This window comes from Pelophylax lessonae (assembly GCF_965119305.1).
Source record: "Pelophylax lessonae genome assembly, chromosome: 6".
In the NCBI taxonomy this organism is placed as follows: domain Eukaryota; kingdom Metazoa; phylum Chordata; class Amphibia; order Anura; family Ranidae; genus Pelophylax; species Pelophylax lessonae.
This window is the reverse complement of record NC_138773.1, coordinates 272,149,014-272,163,553: the sequence shown is the minus strand read 5'-3', so window position 1 is coordinate 272,163,553 and position 14,540 is coordinate 272,149,014. Positions and strand designations below refer to the sequence as shown.

The 14,540-nt window shown below is 44.4% G+C and overlaps 1 protein-coding gene across 1 annotated transcript in view; it reads right to left on the bottom strand.

The window, feature by feature from the left end:
• Nucleotides 1-14,540, bottom strand: part of CCDC148 (coiled-coil domain containing 148) — a 396,666-nt gene that overhangs the window by 161,819 nt on the left and 220,307 nt on the right. The window contains 3 exon segments of the mRNA XM_082260329.1: nucleotides 8,059-8,104; nucleotides 8,107-8,236; nucleotides 8,321-8,416. Of these exon segments, the coding sequence (XP_082116455.1) occupies nucleotides 8,059-8,104; nucleotides 8,107-8,236; nucleotides 8,321-8,416 (272 nt within the window).

Below are 14,540 nucleotides of genomic sequence, written 5' to 3'. Positions count from 1 at the left end.
CATGTTGTGCCCCATCCTACGCCAATCTGTACCTGGGGGAGTGGGAACAAGCTCTTCTAAATGATGACATGCTCTCGATGTATACGGACCACATTAGATTATGGGTCCGATACATCGATGACGTGTTCATGCTTTGGCATGGACCTGCTGAGCTTCTTGATACTTTTATGAACCGCATCAACAAAAACGAATTCAACCTGACCTTTACAATGCAATATGACATCTCTTGTGTCACTTTCCTTGATGTCACAGTCACCAGGGGGGAGGATGGTGTTCTCCACAGTGGGCTCTATCGCAAGCCCACTGCTGGTAACACCATCCTCCACGCCTCAAGTTTTCATCCATCTACACTGGTACAATCCATTCCTTATGGACAATACCTTCGAGTTAGGCGTAACTGCAAAGATCTTATTAGTTTTCAAAAGGCAGCTGACGACCTGAGACAGAGACTTTTAAACAGAGGATACCCCCCTACCACCTTGAAAAAGGCATATAGAAAGGCCCTGATGCAAGATAGAACTTCACTAATAACCTCAAACACAACAAGACCAATCGATCAAACATTAAGAGTGATCATGAAATACTCAGAACAACACACTGATGTTAGGAAAATTGTGGGGAAGTATTGGCACTTGTTGTCCCTCGATCCCATCGTGGGCAAACATGTCCCTCCTACCCCCCAGATTACCTTCAAAAAAGTCCCTGCCCTGAAAGATCAATTGGTACGCAGCGAATATACAGCCTACAATGGGAGAGATCCATGCAAGGCTAAAGGCACCTTTATTTGCGGGGCCTGCAAATACTGTAAATTTATGTTGACCAAAAAAAACCCCACTCTCCCGAATGGGCAAATCTTTGTACCCCAGCATTTTGCCAACTGCCGCACCCACGGGGTGGTTTATCTACTTCTCTGTGGGTGCGGTTGCTTTTATGTTGGCAAAACAAAGCTGGACTTCACCAAAAGGGCCAATAGACACATAAAAAGTATGCAAACCTGCAACCCAGATCTCCCACTTGGCCGACATACCAGATTGGTACACGCAGGGATTTTTCCAAAAATTAAGTTTCTGATTTTAGACAGAGTCCACCCCAGTTCAAGAGGGGGGGATTGGAACAAGACCCTCCTCCAACTTGAACTGCGGTGGATTTACCGTTTGAGGGCCACAGAGCCTCCTGGCCTAAATGAGATGATCTCATTCAAGCCATTTCTTGAGGGATTCACCTCAGGAGGCATGGAGAGTTAACCAACCTCTCTCCTGCCCCCCATGTTATATATCCTGCTCCATCATTTGCCTTATAAAGGGAACCCTCTTTTTATTTTTAATTCCAACCTTACCAAGACCTTACAATATAATGAGTCTGTCTATATACCCACTTCATTTATTAACATCTCTTCCCTTTTTTCTTTATTCTCCTTTCTTATCTCCCCCTTCCCTCTTTTCCCTTTATTATTTAATCTGTGTGATTACCTTATCGTACTAAATATGTTGTTTTGTGATTTTCACAGGAACATCTACCTGCCTCCGTGGAATTATGGATGCCAACATTTTGTTTTTGTTTTCTCTTTACCCCTGTTTAAATGATTGACAATCTATATATAGACATGTTTTGAATCACTACAATGTCTTTAATAGATCGGTAATACACATTTTTGACATGAATCCTTATGTTTTGTCAAGTTTTGTAAGCAGAGAGCCACTTTCTCTGCTAATGCTATGGGTACAGCCCGGCACGGTAAGGCGAACGCCACCTTGTGACGTCCGCCAATGATGGCAGCAGTCCCTTACCATTGGACAATGGGTCAATCCCATTGCGCATGCCCAACGGACTCCGTCCGACGCTCTCAACGTTGGCGGAAGTCCGAGCCGTGTCGGTGAGACGCATGGGCCGACGTCACTTCCGCCGGATCATTTCCGGCAGTGAGGTCAACTCTTCACTTCCGCCGAATCTCTTCCGTTAGGGGGTGGTTCCGGCCCATGTGACTCAGGAAATCCTCTTGGCGGTCAGCTGGACGCTACAGCCGTTCAGCTGAGACTGCTCTCAGCTGATTAAAATCTCTCTATTTATACTCCACGCCCGGCGTCGGACTCATATGTTCCTTTGCCGAGCGTGGAGCAACATCTACTTTGCCGTTTGATTTACTTGGCCAAGTCCGGACTCAAAAAGGTATTTTCACTTACAATTTTCCTTTTGGACAACTCTGTTCTGTGATATGTATCCTTGCTGGCCCCTCTGTTTCCGAGTTAGTTGCAACACTGATACAGAGAAACAATTGTACTATATACATATGTTTCTTTTTCTTATATTTAATGTTTTACTGGGCATGCTTTGAGGAACAGTGAGGCCTCCAGGATCACCTCTTTCACTTCACAGAATTTGTCACCCATATCAGTAGGCGATCCCCGGACAGAATTTCCCCCCCCCCCTTTTCTTGGTGTTGGGGGTTTTCTGTCTTTGTCCCTAGACTTGGCCAAATGACATATTGTCTAATACGAACCTTTTTTTGGCTTATGCCCAGCAGGACTGCCTCTTTTTGGGATTTCAGCTGTCCCCACCCAGACTGATATATTGGTTTGGGAGCAAGCAATCTTGACTGGATTCCAACTCTACAAATCAAAAGAATTCCTTCTTTTTTGGTTGAAACCGATTCTATTAAATCTAACTGGCTTACCATAAACCCACGCTGGCACCGTTCATGTCCTGTTTTTTAGCCGTGCAGGCAGGCATTTTCGCTTTAACCATTACAGTGAACCATGTAAGTGCATCATTTTTGACTTTATTATTCTTTCTTGTAAGATTGAATTTATCAACATGTATAATTTATACAATTGCATTGATCATTCACAGACCACCCTCCCAGGGCACCCCTGAAGAAGGAGTGTGTCTCCGAAACGCGTCGGGTGTTTATTTATGGGGGTCCCATGGTGAACGCTTCACTTTGTAATGTGATGTATATCCAACTTTGCCCGCTGCCATTTTTCATGTTTTAAAAATTGTTTGTATAATTACATTTAATAAAGTGACATTTGCTATTTTTACCTATGTGTATTTTCTGAAATATCAGTGCCTTAAAAGTCCCACCCATAGGGGAACTCATTCTTTTTTCTGATAGTGGTCTCTTTAGTTCTTAAGCAGAAACCATCCTAAAAGGCTAACATTTTCCATAGGGGCAATAGGTGGACACAAGTGCCTGTGGACTAATCAAGGAGGGCTTGCCTTGAGTTAAAGAAGAATTACAGGTAAAACAAAATGATTGTTTTTGTCTAGGGGTGAGCAGAGCAGAGATATACTTACCTAATCCGCCGATCCTCTGAGTGAAAGACTGGTCCCTGCCACTCCTGACTCCCCCGAACGCTAGCGGTCTTGTGCGGTGGACTGTTCCTGATATCATCACGCCCATAGTCTGGCTCTGGATGTGAAGGCGGCAGGATCAGTCCACCACTGGACATGGGGGAACGCCGTTTTCTGGATCGAAGTAGGGAGAGAAACTGAGGGAGAACAGAAAAGCTGGAATAAAAGTCAGTACCAGTGTGCAAAAGTAAATTGGTTTAAAAAAATATACCACCTCTGTACCGTGCGTGTGGTACTATTTTATTATTTAAAGCTATGAATTTCATGTTTTACATTTTGGAATGGGGTGCCTCAAGATTTTGCATATTTTAAAGGGTGCCTTGACTGAAAAAAGGTGGAGAAGCACTAATCCAGATAGATGTTTCTGACAGGGGTGCAAACCTTAGTTCAGATCAAAGTACCTGAAAGAATTGTGTCAACCTGTGCTAACCCTCTGCAACCAATTAAGTTCCCTCTTTCATTCTTCCATGTTCAAAATGGAGAATCATACTGGTCACAGTCAGGGATTTTTATTCTGCTTCAGGCCATGGTACCAGAACCACCAGGAAGGAGGAACTCATGAGTACAACACAGGTGCTTCGCTTCTCTCTGCCTCCTCAGTCTTTGGATACTGTAGCTCCCTGGAAACGTTTTCCACAGCCTGCCACATTTTACTGCAAACAGAAGATGCCGGATCAGAGCAAAGGAAAACAACACTGTTATATGGGCCATCCAGGGAGAAGGTAAGCTGGAGTATGAGCAATGCTGCCTGGAAACCTTTATATCATTGTACAACAAGCAGCTCATTAACCCCAATCCCTTTTGAAAGTTGCCCTGCAGCCAATGCTCTGCCCCTACAGCCTGGAGACATTGAAACACAACATGGATAACCAGGCTTGCCTTATTATTTCTTGTATGCCATTTCTTTCCTTTTTAAGCTCATCACCCCCCCCCCCCCTCACTTCTGTAACAGCATCATATTTTTAGATATTAATTTTTAATGTAGTGGTTTCGAAATTGACTATATTAATTAAAAAATGTATTCATATTAATGTAATGCATTTTATATGCTGCTAATATAAATGTGAGAATGCAGTATCTTCCCTGTCTTGTACTCCTTCTCTCTCTGCTCATCTCCTGATATCTCTCATTTTTATCTCTCCCTCCTTCTTTCTCCTTCGTCACCTACCTCCCTCTCCTGTTCTCCCTTCTTCTCACTGCCTCTGTCTATTTCTCTACCTTTATCTGTCCCCCAGTCCCCATCTCTGACTACCACACTCTACACACTATGTTGTATATTACTTAATCTTAATGTCTTAACAATTGCTGGTTTTAATTTAGTTAGTCTTTAAGGTAGGCCTAGACAAAGAAAAGCAAATGTAATGGAAGAATTGATTTTTTACAAATTATCTTTTGTTCGGAGGTTTTTGTGTGTCTGTTAAATTGTCATTTATGGCACAATAAATGAAGCATATTGTGTAAGTACCAACAAAGCCTCTTTAACCATGCCACTTTCCACTGGTAGTTGAATTTGGACAGACCCGCCATTTGCCTCAGCACGCTACGCACTGTGCTTTAGTACTCTCCATTAGGGCCCTGGTGGGGAAGGATGGGGTGATGAGTACCTGCACCTATTTCAGGAAAACAGCCCTGGTCATTGTGGACAAAACAAATTGGCTATGGCAATTCTTTTAGACAATGAACAGGATCAGTGAGCCTGGTGAAGGTGGCTGATATGTTAGTAAATATGGCGTGGAATTCTTTCAATTCAATTATATTCAAATAATAAAACAGCAATATTCTTCTGAGAAATCAATCTATTTCAAGGTCAAACCCTGATATACCCAACTGTTGTGAAAATATTCCTTTGGTATGTGAAATGTATTTTCTGTTTTCTATATAAATCAATTTTCATCATAGGTTTAGTGATCCTGTAAAGACAAATAGGACCTGTTCTTGGTATTCTCCCAATAAAGATAAAAAATATATCATGCAGCCTTTTCTTCCTTAACCGATGCAGAACTAGTAATTAAATTTCACATTTTGAATTATCATTTCCTATAATGCTTGGGTATTAGCTGTAATGCTCTAATTTGTAGCAAGTGAAATAGAAACAAGTTTTTTTCTTCTTCTGGGATGCTCAAGGATTACTAAAATACAATTCTTACTAATCCTTTTTCAGTTATCTCAATGAGGAATAAAATACTTTTTGACAAAAGTAAAATATGTCAGGTATCTTGGCTTTCACATCAATTGCCAATTCATCTTATTCTTGGCTTATAAAGCAAAACGTAACCCAGAACTGTCCAGATTTCTGTGGTATGAAGTATAAATAAAACTGAACTGACATGGCTCTCTGTCAATAGAAATATATTTATTATTTATTATTCCTTATCTACAAAAAAGTTTGATAACCCACAGCAACCAATAGGAAGTCAGTTGATAGCAATCTAGTGGAATTATGCTTGAAGTGTATCCAAACCCAAAACATTATTAGTAATTTGTTGAGTGCATTGTGTTTCTCCTGTTATTTTCACCTAGTAATTTTGCTAATAACATACTTCCTGTCCTAGATGTGTCTACTCTCACACCTCTATCTATGGAGGAGTCACTTTGGGCTGCTCTCCTGATTTGGACTACAAACAGGTCTTCGTCTCCATCTCCATTCCTTGGGGGCAAGAAATTTGCACTTTACAATAGAAAGCTTGCGAACATGATCACACTGTAGTTACAAAAATCTACATTTCTGGGAAAATCAACATGTATTTTCTGTACTTTCTGAAAATGCTCTTAGCCTGAAAAATGAAAATCAGTGCAGCAACCAAATCTAAGGCTTGGTAAGCTGCAGAGCTTTACTTTTTTGATTTTTGGTTTCGAGATCAGGCAACTCAAAGGAGGTATAATATCATGTATTCCAATCTTTAAGAATACATTAATTAAACAAACCTACGTGTGTATACTATCATCAGGTGTATTTTACCAAACCATTCAAATCATATAACAGTGTGCAATGCTTGGATCTAAAAGGTGTTCAAGAGCATAACTATCAGAACATGAATTTTAGGAGCCACTAATTACCAAATGCATACCCCCTGAGTAAACATACTGCATTATTTCTTATACAAACAAACACTGACTGTGTTCCCACAATGACAAGTGCTAAATTAAAATATTGTGGGGGAGATTTAGTAAAATTGGTGCACTCAGAATTTGGTGCAGGTGTGCAAGGTAGCCAATCAGCTTCTTAGATGAACTTGTTTAATTAAGCTTTGACAATACAACCTGAAAGCTGGTTGGTTTCTTTGAAGAGCTGCACCAGATTTTGCACACTCCAGCTTTAGTAAATCTCCCTCTGTGTGTCGTACTGCTATAGCAATTAAACCCCTAGAAACAGACTTAAAAAGACACATAATAACAACAAATGACAAACATGATATGTTACAATCCCACATAAATCAGTGCAATATATGACAAAAAAATTAAACAGCCAGCAGTGGATAATTCCTAAATTCAAGCCCCAAAACTCAAAATAAGAAATAAGAAGTGCATATATTAAAGGCTCTTCATCCTCATAAATGAAGTTCTCCACCGCAATAGATAGTTCTCAAACACAAATCCATGATTCAAAAAAGTGGTGTGCATGTGTTGAAAGCTCTTCACCCTCATAAATCAAGTGCTCCTCTCAAATCAAGTGCTCCACCGCCAAACAAGTGAATCTCCACTAGCTAAATTGCTCTCTCACCTTGTTAGTGGACCCATAAACTAATACAGGTCAGTCAAGCATAATGCAATCACATCAATAGTGAAATGATCTCCCGGCTTATATCATCAGCTAGGATAGCATCTAGATGTAAACAACCTCGACTGACTCCATCCTCAAAAGGAACTCCATGTATAGGGAAAGGAAAAAAAATGCCCGCATATAGTGTAGTACATTCCTTAGATATTGAGACACTTCCCAATCTTCATTAAAACTATTCACATTTATTTTGTAAAAAAATCTGCATGTACAAATGCCTGTATAGGCTATCACATAAACTCTGAGAACTGAGAAGGTGACGTCACCTGGCTTAGCCTATACACGTTACGCAACTACCCACGTGGCTTCTTCAGGACTCCTATAAAAGAAAATCTGTGTTTTGCCCATGCAGGGAAAATACATATGTTTGCTTTAATACATCCTTCCTTACCCAAAAGCACATACTCACCATTCCTTCCTTACTCTGCCACTCCATTAAGCTGCTAGGATTAAAGAAGGTATCCAGTACTTTTGATTATTGAGAAGTGTGTGACTCACTCTATGTAACAACACTGGACCAATCAGCAAGCACCAGCTCTGTTGAATAGGAAAAGTCCAAAGCCCTGTGTAAACTGTGACTTGAGTGACTTCTAGTTCACACAGGGTGGTTTCTCCTGCTTCTCGAAGCTGATCGGAGAGATGGTAATGCAAAGTATGCGTTGCTCAGAAAGGGGCATTGAAGTAAACCTGCTTCATTTAACTTTCGTGGGCAAAGCACAGGATCACTTTAAAACTGGAGACAATAAAGCTAGCGATGGACAGGTAGATCTTATAAATCACTATACAATTTGCCTTTCTTAGAAATGATCAAGTAAGAAGTACCACTGCAACTATTATGACTGATCTGGTGAGACATCTGCTCAATGAAAGTGTTGTCTGTTTTACTGGAATGCCCCTAAATGTTTACTGAAGAAAATACAGCATCTCACCTGTCTATGTCTTTTAACTGCCCATCAAGCTCCTCCATCTTTCGGTGTACAAGTCAACAAGCTGCCGATATTCACTTAGTACAGAACACTTCAGTTCTGCATATGGACATGCTATCTCCTGCAGAATAATAGGGATTTCCCCTAGCTGATCTGCAATTTCTTCTGAATGAATAGATTCCTAGGAGACAATAAGTTTTTAGTTGAAATAACTATCATTTTTTTATGTTCTATTTTTAAATCACAGTGTTTCTTTTTTTCTTACCGGAATATCACATTCTAAAAGTTCTTCTTCCAAAGCCCGCTGCTCTTGAATTAGTTTTTCAATTAACACATTTTGCTGTCTTTTGACAGATTCAACCTTTGTATATAGAAAGGAAAAAAAATACTTGACATACCTGGATAACTCAGTTGCCAAAAATTACAGAATAACAATCCTGTGGTTAAAATGCAACATGCCCGGCACTAAACAAGGGTTAAAATGCAGCACTGGCATTGCTGGTATATACATATAGCTTCCTTACCTCTGCAAACAACTTTACCAGAGACCTATGTGAAAAGCTTGGTGTGCAACTCTAAGCTGAAGAGGAGACTCTGCCCTTGATCCCCAGAAGAACAGGTGCCAGGTTATTAATGTACTCATCCAAAAAGTGACAGGCATGTGGACACACGGCCAGTCCATGTAGTATAAAAATAAGGAGCAGCCTCAGCCTACGCTTCTCCCCAAACCACGCCCCTTAGCGTGTTTCACCCTGCCATGGGGGCTAAGTCATAGAGGACTATGCCCCAATGGGCGGGGCAAAACATGTCAGCAGTAAACTTTAATAGGGAGCCAGGAACAAACAACACTCCATAGGTGGACGATGGCTCACAACTATAGGGCATGCTCACAAACTCTTGTCAGCAGCACCAGCACACTCAGAACTGTCACAGAAGTTATACTCTATAGCAGCTTTTCTCAACCTTTTTAACATGTTGGAACACTTAAAATAATATTCAGGTCTCAAGGAACCCCTGATAATTACTATATCAACATCAGTGTGATGATCAGTGGGAATAATGCTTATTATATTAGAGGTCATTGGGAAAAATCCCACCTATACAGATAACTAAAAAATCATTTGTGTCAGTGGTTAATCATCTGAGCAGTAGAAGTTGCTCAGTGCTCAAGGAACCCCTAGTAATCTCTGGAAGAATCCTAGAGTTCCATGAAACCCTGGCTGAGAAAGGCTGCTCTATAGTATTCCCCTTCGCTCCTTTCTCCGAATATACACAAAAGGTTATGTAGGGAGGAGAAGGGAAGTGGGGGGGGGGGGGGGTTGAGGTTGGGTAGATGAGGGCTATGATGTGCATGGATTAGTCAAAGCCTGCAATTTTTTAAGTTGCTGACTGTCAGGGTACCAGGAAACCAGACCACACAGAGATGCAGGTAAAATAAGGCAGTTTATTGGAGCAAACAACAATAAACGCACAGCAAGAGAAGGAGCGAGATCAGGAACGGCCAGGGTCAAGTCCAGAAGTGGGTGGTCATCCAAGCCGGGGTCGAGTCCAAAAGCGGGTAGTCATCCAAGCCGGGGTCAAGTCCAGAAGCGGGTAGTCATCCAAGTCGGGTCAAGTACAGAAGCGGGTAGTCATCCAAGCCGGGGTCGGGTCCAGAAGCGGGCAGTCGTCCAAGCCGGGGTAGGGTCCTGAAGGGGGTAGTCATCCAAGCCGGGGTCGGGTCCAGAAGCAGGTAGTCATCCAGGCCGGGGTCGAGTCCAGAAGCGGGTGGTCTGCCGATGCGGGTTTAGGAGCCAGGAGAGTCATCAGCTAAGCCTGGTCAGACAAGGACGAACACGGAGAACAGAAGACTGCTAGCAGTGATGCACCTTGGAGCACCAACGCAAGGGCAAGGATTGCAACCCATCAGGTGATTGATATAGTCAGGTGTGCTGTGCAGCATCATAACTGTGCGACACCCAAGCAGCAGACAATTGATGATGCAATCAGAGTTTATAAGAGGCAGTAGTCTGCACATGTCCAAGATGGCTGCCAACCAGGGGGGAAATTTAGACCTTGACCGTACCCTCCCCTCAACGGCCCCACCTCTGAGGAGCAAAAAAACTTTTTTTTGAGGAAAGCAAGCATTGAAACCGCAGGGAAGGGTGGGAGCTTGAACATCAGCAGAGGGAAGCCAGGAGCACTTCTCAGGACCATAACCCTTCCAGTTCCTGAGGTATTGAACTTGGAGCAGACAAGAATCCAAGATGCTGTTAACCTCATACTCCTCATGATTTCCTAAAGGAATGGGACGAGAATGAGGAACTGAGGAAGTATAGCGATTGCAAACCAGTGGCTTCAAAAGGGACACGTGAAAAACATTGGAGATATGAATGCCAGGGGGAAAGACCAAGGGCATAGGCCACCGGCATCACCCTACAGAGGATGCGAAAAGGCCCAACAAAACAGGGTGCCAGTGGGCACCCTAAGATTGAGATTACGGGTCAACAACCACACCCTCTCTGTGACCTGTTAAGAAGCAGATAAATGTCTCCAGTCTGCCTGGAGCTTTTGATGCTGTGCAGAGACCCGGAAAAAAAAGTTGAATCTGCACCCAAGAGGAAAAGAGGGCACAAAGATGGTCCTCCACAGCCAGAATGTCCTGTGGCAAGACTGACTCGGGCAAGACAGCGGGTTGGAATCCAGAATTAGCCATGAATGGAGACATTTCGGAAGACGAGTTGATGGCAAACTTTGCCCAGGGTAGCAGATCAACCCAATTGTCCTGATGGTCAGAGATATAGCAGCAGAGAAATTGCTTCAGAGCTTGGTTGGAACACTCAGCAGAACCATTGGACTGCAGATGGTAGGCCAAGGAAAATACCCAACTGGGAGTAAAAGGCGCGCCAGAACCTAGAGACAAACTGGCTCCCACGGTCCGAGACAATCCCCTAAATAACCCGTGTAAACCGAAGACCTCTCTGGCAAACACAGAGGCAAGCTCCTTAGCAGTTGTCAGCCTCTTAAACGGAACACAGTGGCACATCTTTGAGAACCAGTCGACCACCATGATGATAACTGCGTAACCTCGAGACACGGGGAGTTCCACAATAGAATCCTCTGCCAGGTGAGACCAGGGATGCTCCCCATTAGAAATGGGATGCAGTAGGCCCAAGAGAAGGTGCCGAGGAGATTTGTTCTGGGCACAGACCGAACAAGCAGCCATATACGCAGCAACAGCGGGGAGAGACAGCCACCGAAACTGACAGGAAATGGCCCAGGACATCTGGTTCTTACCAGGATGAACGGTAGTCTTGGAATTGTGGTACTTGCACAGCAGTCTGATGCGCAACCCCTCAGGTACAAAACATCTGCCAGTAGGTCTCTCTGTGGGAACATCAGGTTGAGCAGCCAAGATCTTCTCCCTAAGAGGAGAGGTTAAGTTGTTGTGAATGGCAGCCAGGGTATGATCTAAAAGGTATGACTGACATTGGCACGTGGTGCTCCCTGGGCAACTCAGAATACTGGCGAGACAAGGCATCAGCCTTAAGATTCTTGTAGCCGGGCAAATAGGAGACCACATTAAAATGAGAGAAGAATAAGGCCCATTGGCCTGACGGGGTATGAGGCTCTTGGCCTCTGAGAGATACGTCACAGTCTTATGATCAGTGAGAATGAGAACTGGAACCACAGAACCTTCAAACAAGTGTCTCCACTCTTTGAGAGCCAGGATAATGGCCAAGAGCTCTCTGTCTCCAATCTCGTAATTGCATTCAGCTGGAGACAGCTTCTTGGAGTAGAACTCACAAGGAAGTAAGGGTCCATCAGGTGTCTGACGCTGAGACAAGAGGGCGCCTACTCCCCTCTCAGATGCATCTACCTCTAGGACAAAGGGAACATCAGGATTGGGATGAAATAGAATAGGAGCCAAAGTAAAAGCAGACTTGAGGACCTCAAAAGCTTGAATGGCAGCAGGCATCGTTGCCCCTTTTGGTCAGATCAGAGATAGGTTTCTAATAAATTTCCGATAGTAGTTGGCAAACCCAAGGAAACATTGAATGGAACAGAGACCACTGGGGTGAGGCCATTGTAGAACAGCCGAAACCTTTTGAGGGTCCATGGAGAACCCTTTAGCAGAAATTATGTAGCCAAAGAAGGCATCCTGAGACAGGTGGAATTCACATTTCTCAAGCTTACAGAAAAGCCCATTCTCACGTAACCGTTGCAGCACCCGTCTGACATCTGCGTAAATCAAGATGACGTCCAAATAGACTACCACGCATTGCTGCAAGATATCACGAAATACATCATTGATGAACTCCTGGAAGACAGCGGGCGCATTGCACAAGCCAAAAGGCATAACCAAAGATTCGTAATGACCGGTTCTGGTATTAAACAAGGTCTTCCACTCGTCGCCCTCCTTGATCCTTACAAGGTTATACGCGGCCCTTAGGTCAAGCTTGGTAAAGACGGTTGCTCCCTTGAGGTGGTCAAACAACTCAGTAATCATCAGAATCGGGTATGCATTCTTGACCGTGAGGTGATTGAGGCCCCTATAAATCAATGCAAGGTCTCAACTCATCCCCCATTTTCTTTACGAAGAAAAAAACCAGAACCCCCTTGAGAAGAGGACTAGTGAATGTGCCCCCAGGCAAGCGCATCCGCAACATACTCCTCCATGGCCTTATTCTCCGCAACCGAAAGAGGATAAACCCTGCTACGAGGGGGGAATGACACCAGGTTGCAAGTCTCTAGCACAATCGTACGGAAGATGAGGAGGAAGAGTACCAGCGCGCACCTTGTCAAATACATCTTGATACTCACGATATTCAGTAGGCAACACTGAATCCGAGGAGGTACCTTAACAGGCCCACGGATACAAACAGCACCACACTGTGGAGACCAAGAGAGCATCTCGACTGACTGCCAATCATAGGTTGGATTGTGTTTCTGAAGCCAAGGGTACCCCAAAACAACGGAGTAGTGGGGGATGAAATAACCTGGAAACAGGTCGACTCCCAGTGAATAGCTCCTATCGTTATATCAACCGGAACGGTCTCATGGGCTATCTGTGCCGGTTGCAGGAGTCTGCCATCAATTACCTCGATAACCAGTGGAGAAACACAAGGCTGCAAGGGTATGGAATTTGCCACAGCAAACTACTGTCAATAAAATAACCACCAGCACCGGAGTCTACCAGTGCCTGAGTAACCACTGAACACGCTGCCCCGGAGAGGACAACTGTGATTAGCGGTTTATCTTTATGGGAAACCGGGGAGGAAGATCTGCCCCTGACAAGATCGTAGGTGTGAGCGATTCCCGGAAGGGTCGGACAAGATTTCAGGAAATGCCCACCAAGACTGCAATAGAAGCACCGGCCCTGCCTCCTCCTAAGGGCCTGCTCAGGCTCGGAAAGTGAGTAAACCCCAGCTGCATGGAGGCGTGGGAGGTGAGGGAGGAATGGGTGGGAAAGAAAACATAGGAGCTAATCTGGTAGGAGGCCTCTGCAGGCACTCCTAAACGATGGTCTCTCCCTGAGCCTGGTATCGATCAAAAATTCAATGGCATACTCAGCGATGGTCCATATACCCTGTTGAATGGACAGGAGCAGCTTTGCAGCAGAGGCAGAGCGAGCAGGCACATCGAATACCCTACGAAAGGACGCAACAAAACTCGGGTAAACGAGTATCACAGGATTATCGTTCTCCCATAAGGCATTTGCCTAGGCCAAGGCCTTGTCTGAGAGCAACGAGATTAGGAAGCCCCCCTTGGACCTATCAGAAGGAAATGCCTGAGATACCATCTCATAATAAATGCCCACTTGGTTTAGAAAGCCACGACACTGACTCACCCCCATAGCGCTGCGGAAGGGGGGCTGAACCAGTCATTCCTCTGGTAACAGTGACTTCAGCTGCAACTGCAGCAGCAGGAGCAACAACAGGAGGAACCACCGGCCTAGCAGCACCAGGAGCGAGGTGCGCTGTGCGTGCAAGCAACGTCTGCAACGCCTGAGCAAACTGACCCAAAAGGTGATCTTGTTGATCGAGCCTGGTAACCAGCATGGGGAGCGTGGAAGTACCTACAACGTCAGGATTCATGGCCCTTGCACACTGTCAGGGTGCCAGGAAAACAGACCACATGGAGATACAGGTAAAAAAAGGTAGTTTATTGGAGCAAATAATGATAAACGCACAGCAAGAGAAAGGAGCGAGATCAGGAACAGCTGGGGTCAAGTCCAGAAGCGGGTGGTCATCCATGCTGGGGTCGAATCCAGAAGTGGGCAGTCATCCAAGCCAGGGTCGAGTCCACAAGCAGGTAGTCATCCAAGCCAGGATCCAGTCCAGAAGAGGGTAGTCTGCCGATGCCGGGTCATTTACTGATGCGGGGTCGAGAGCTAGGAGAGTTGTTAGCCAAGCCTGGTCAGACACGGAGGAACACGAAGAACAGAAGACTGCTAGCAGTGATGCACCTTGGAGCACAAACGCAAGGGCAAAGACTGCAACCCA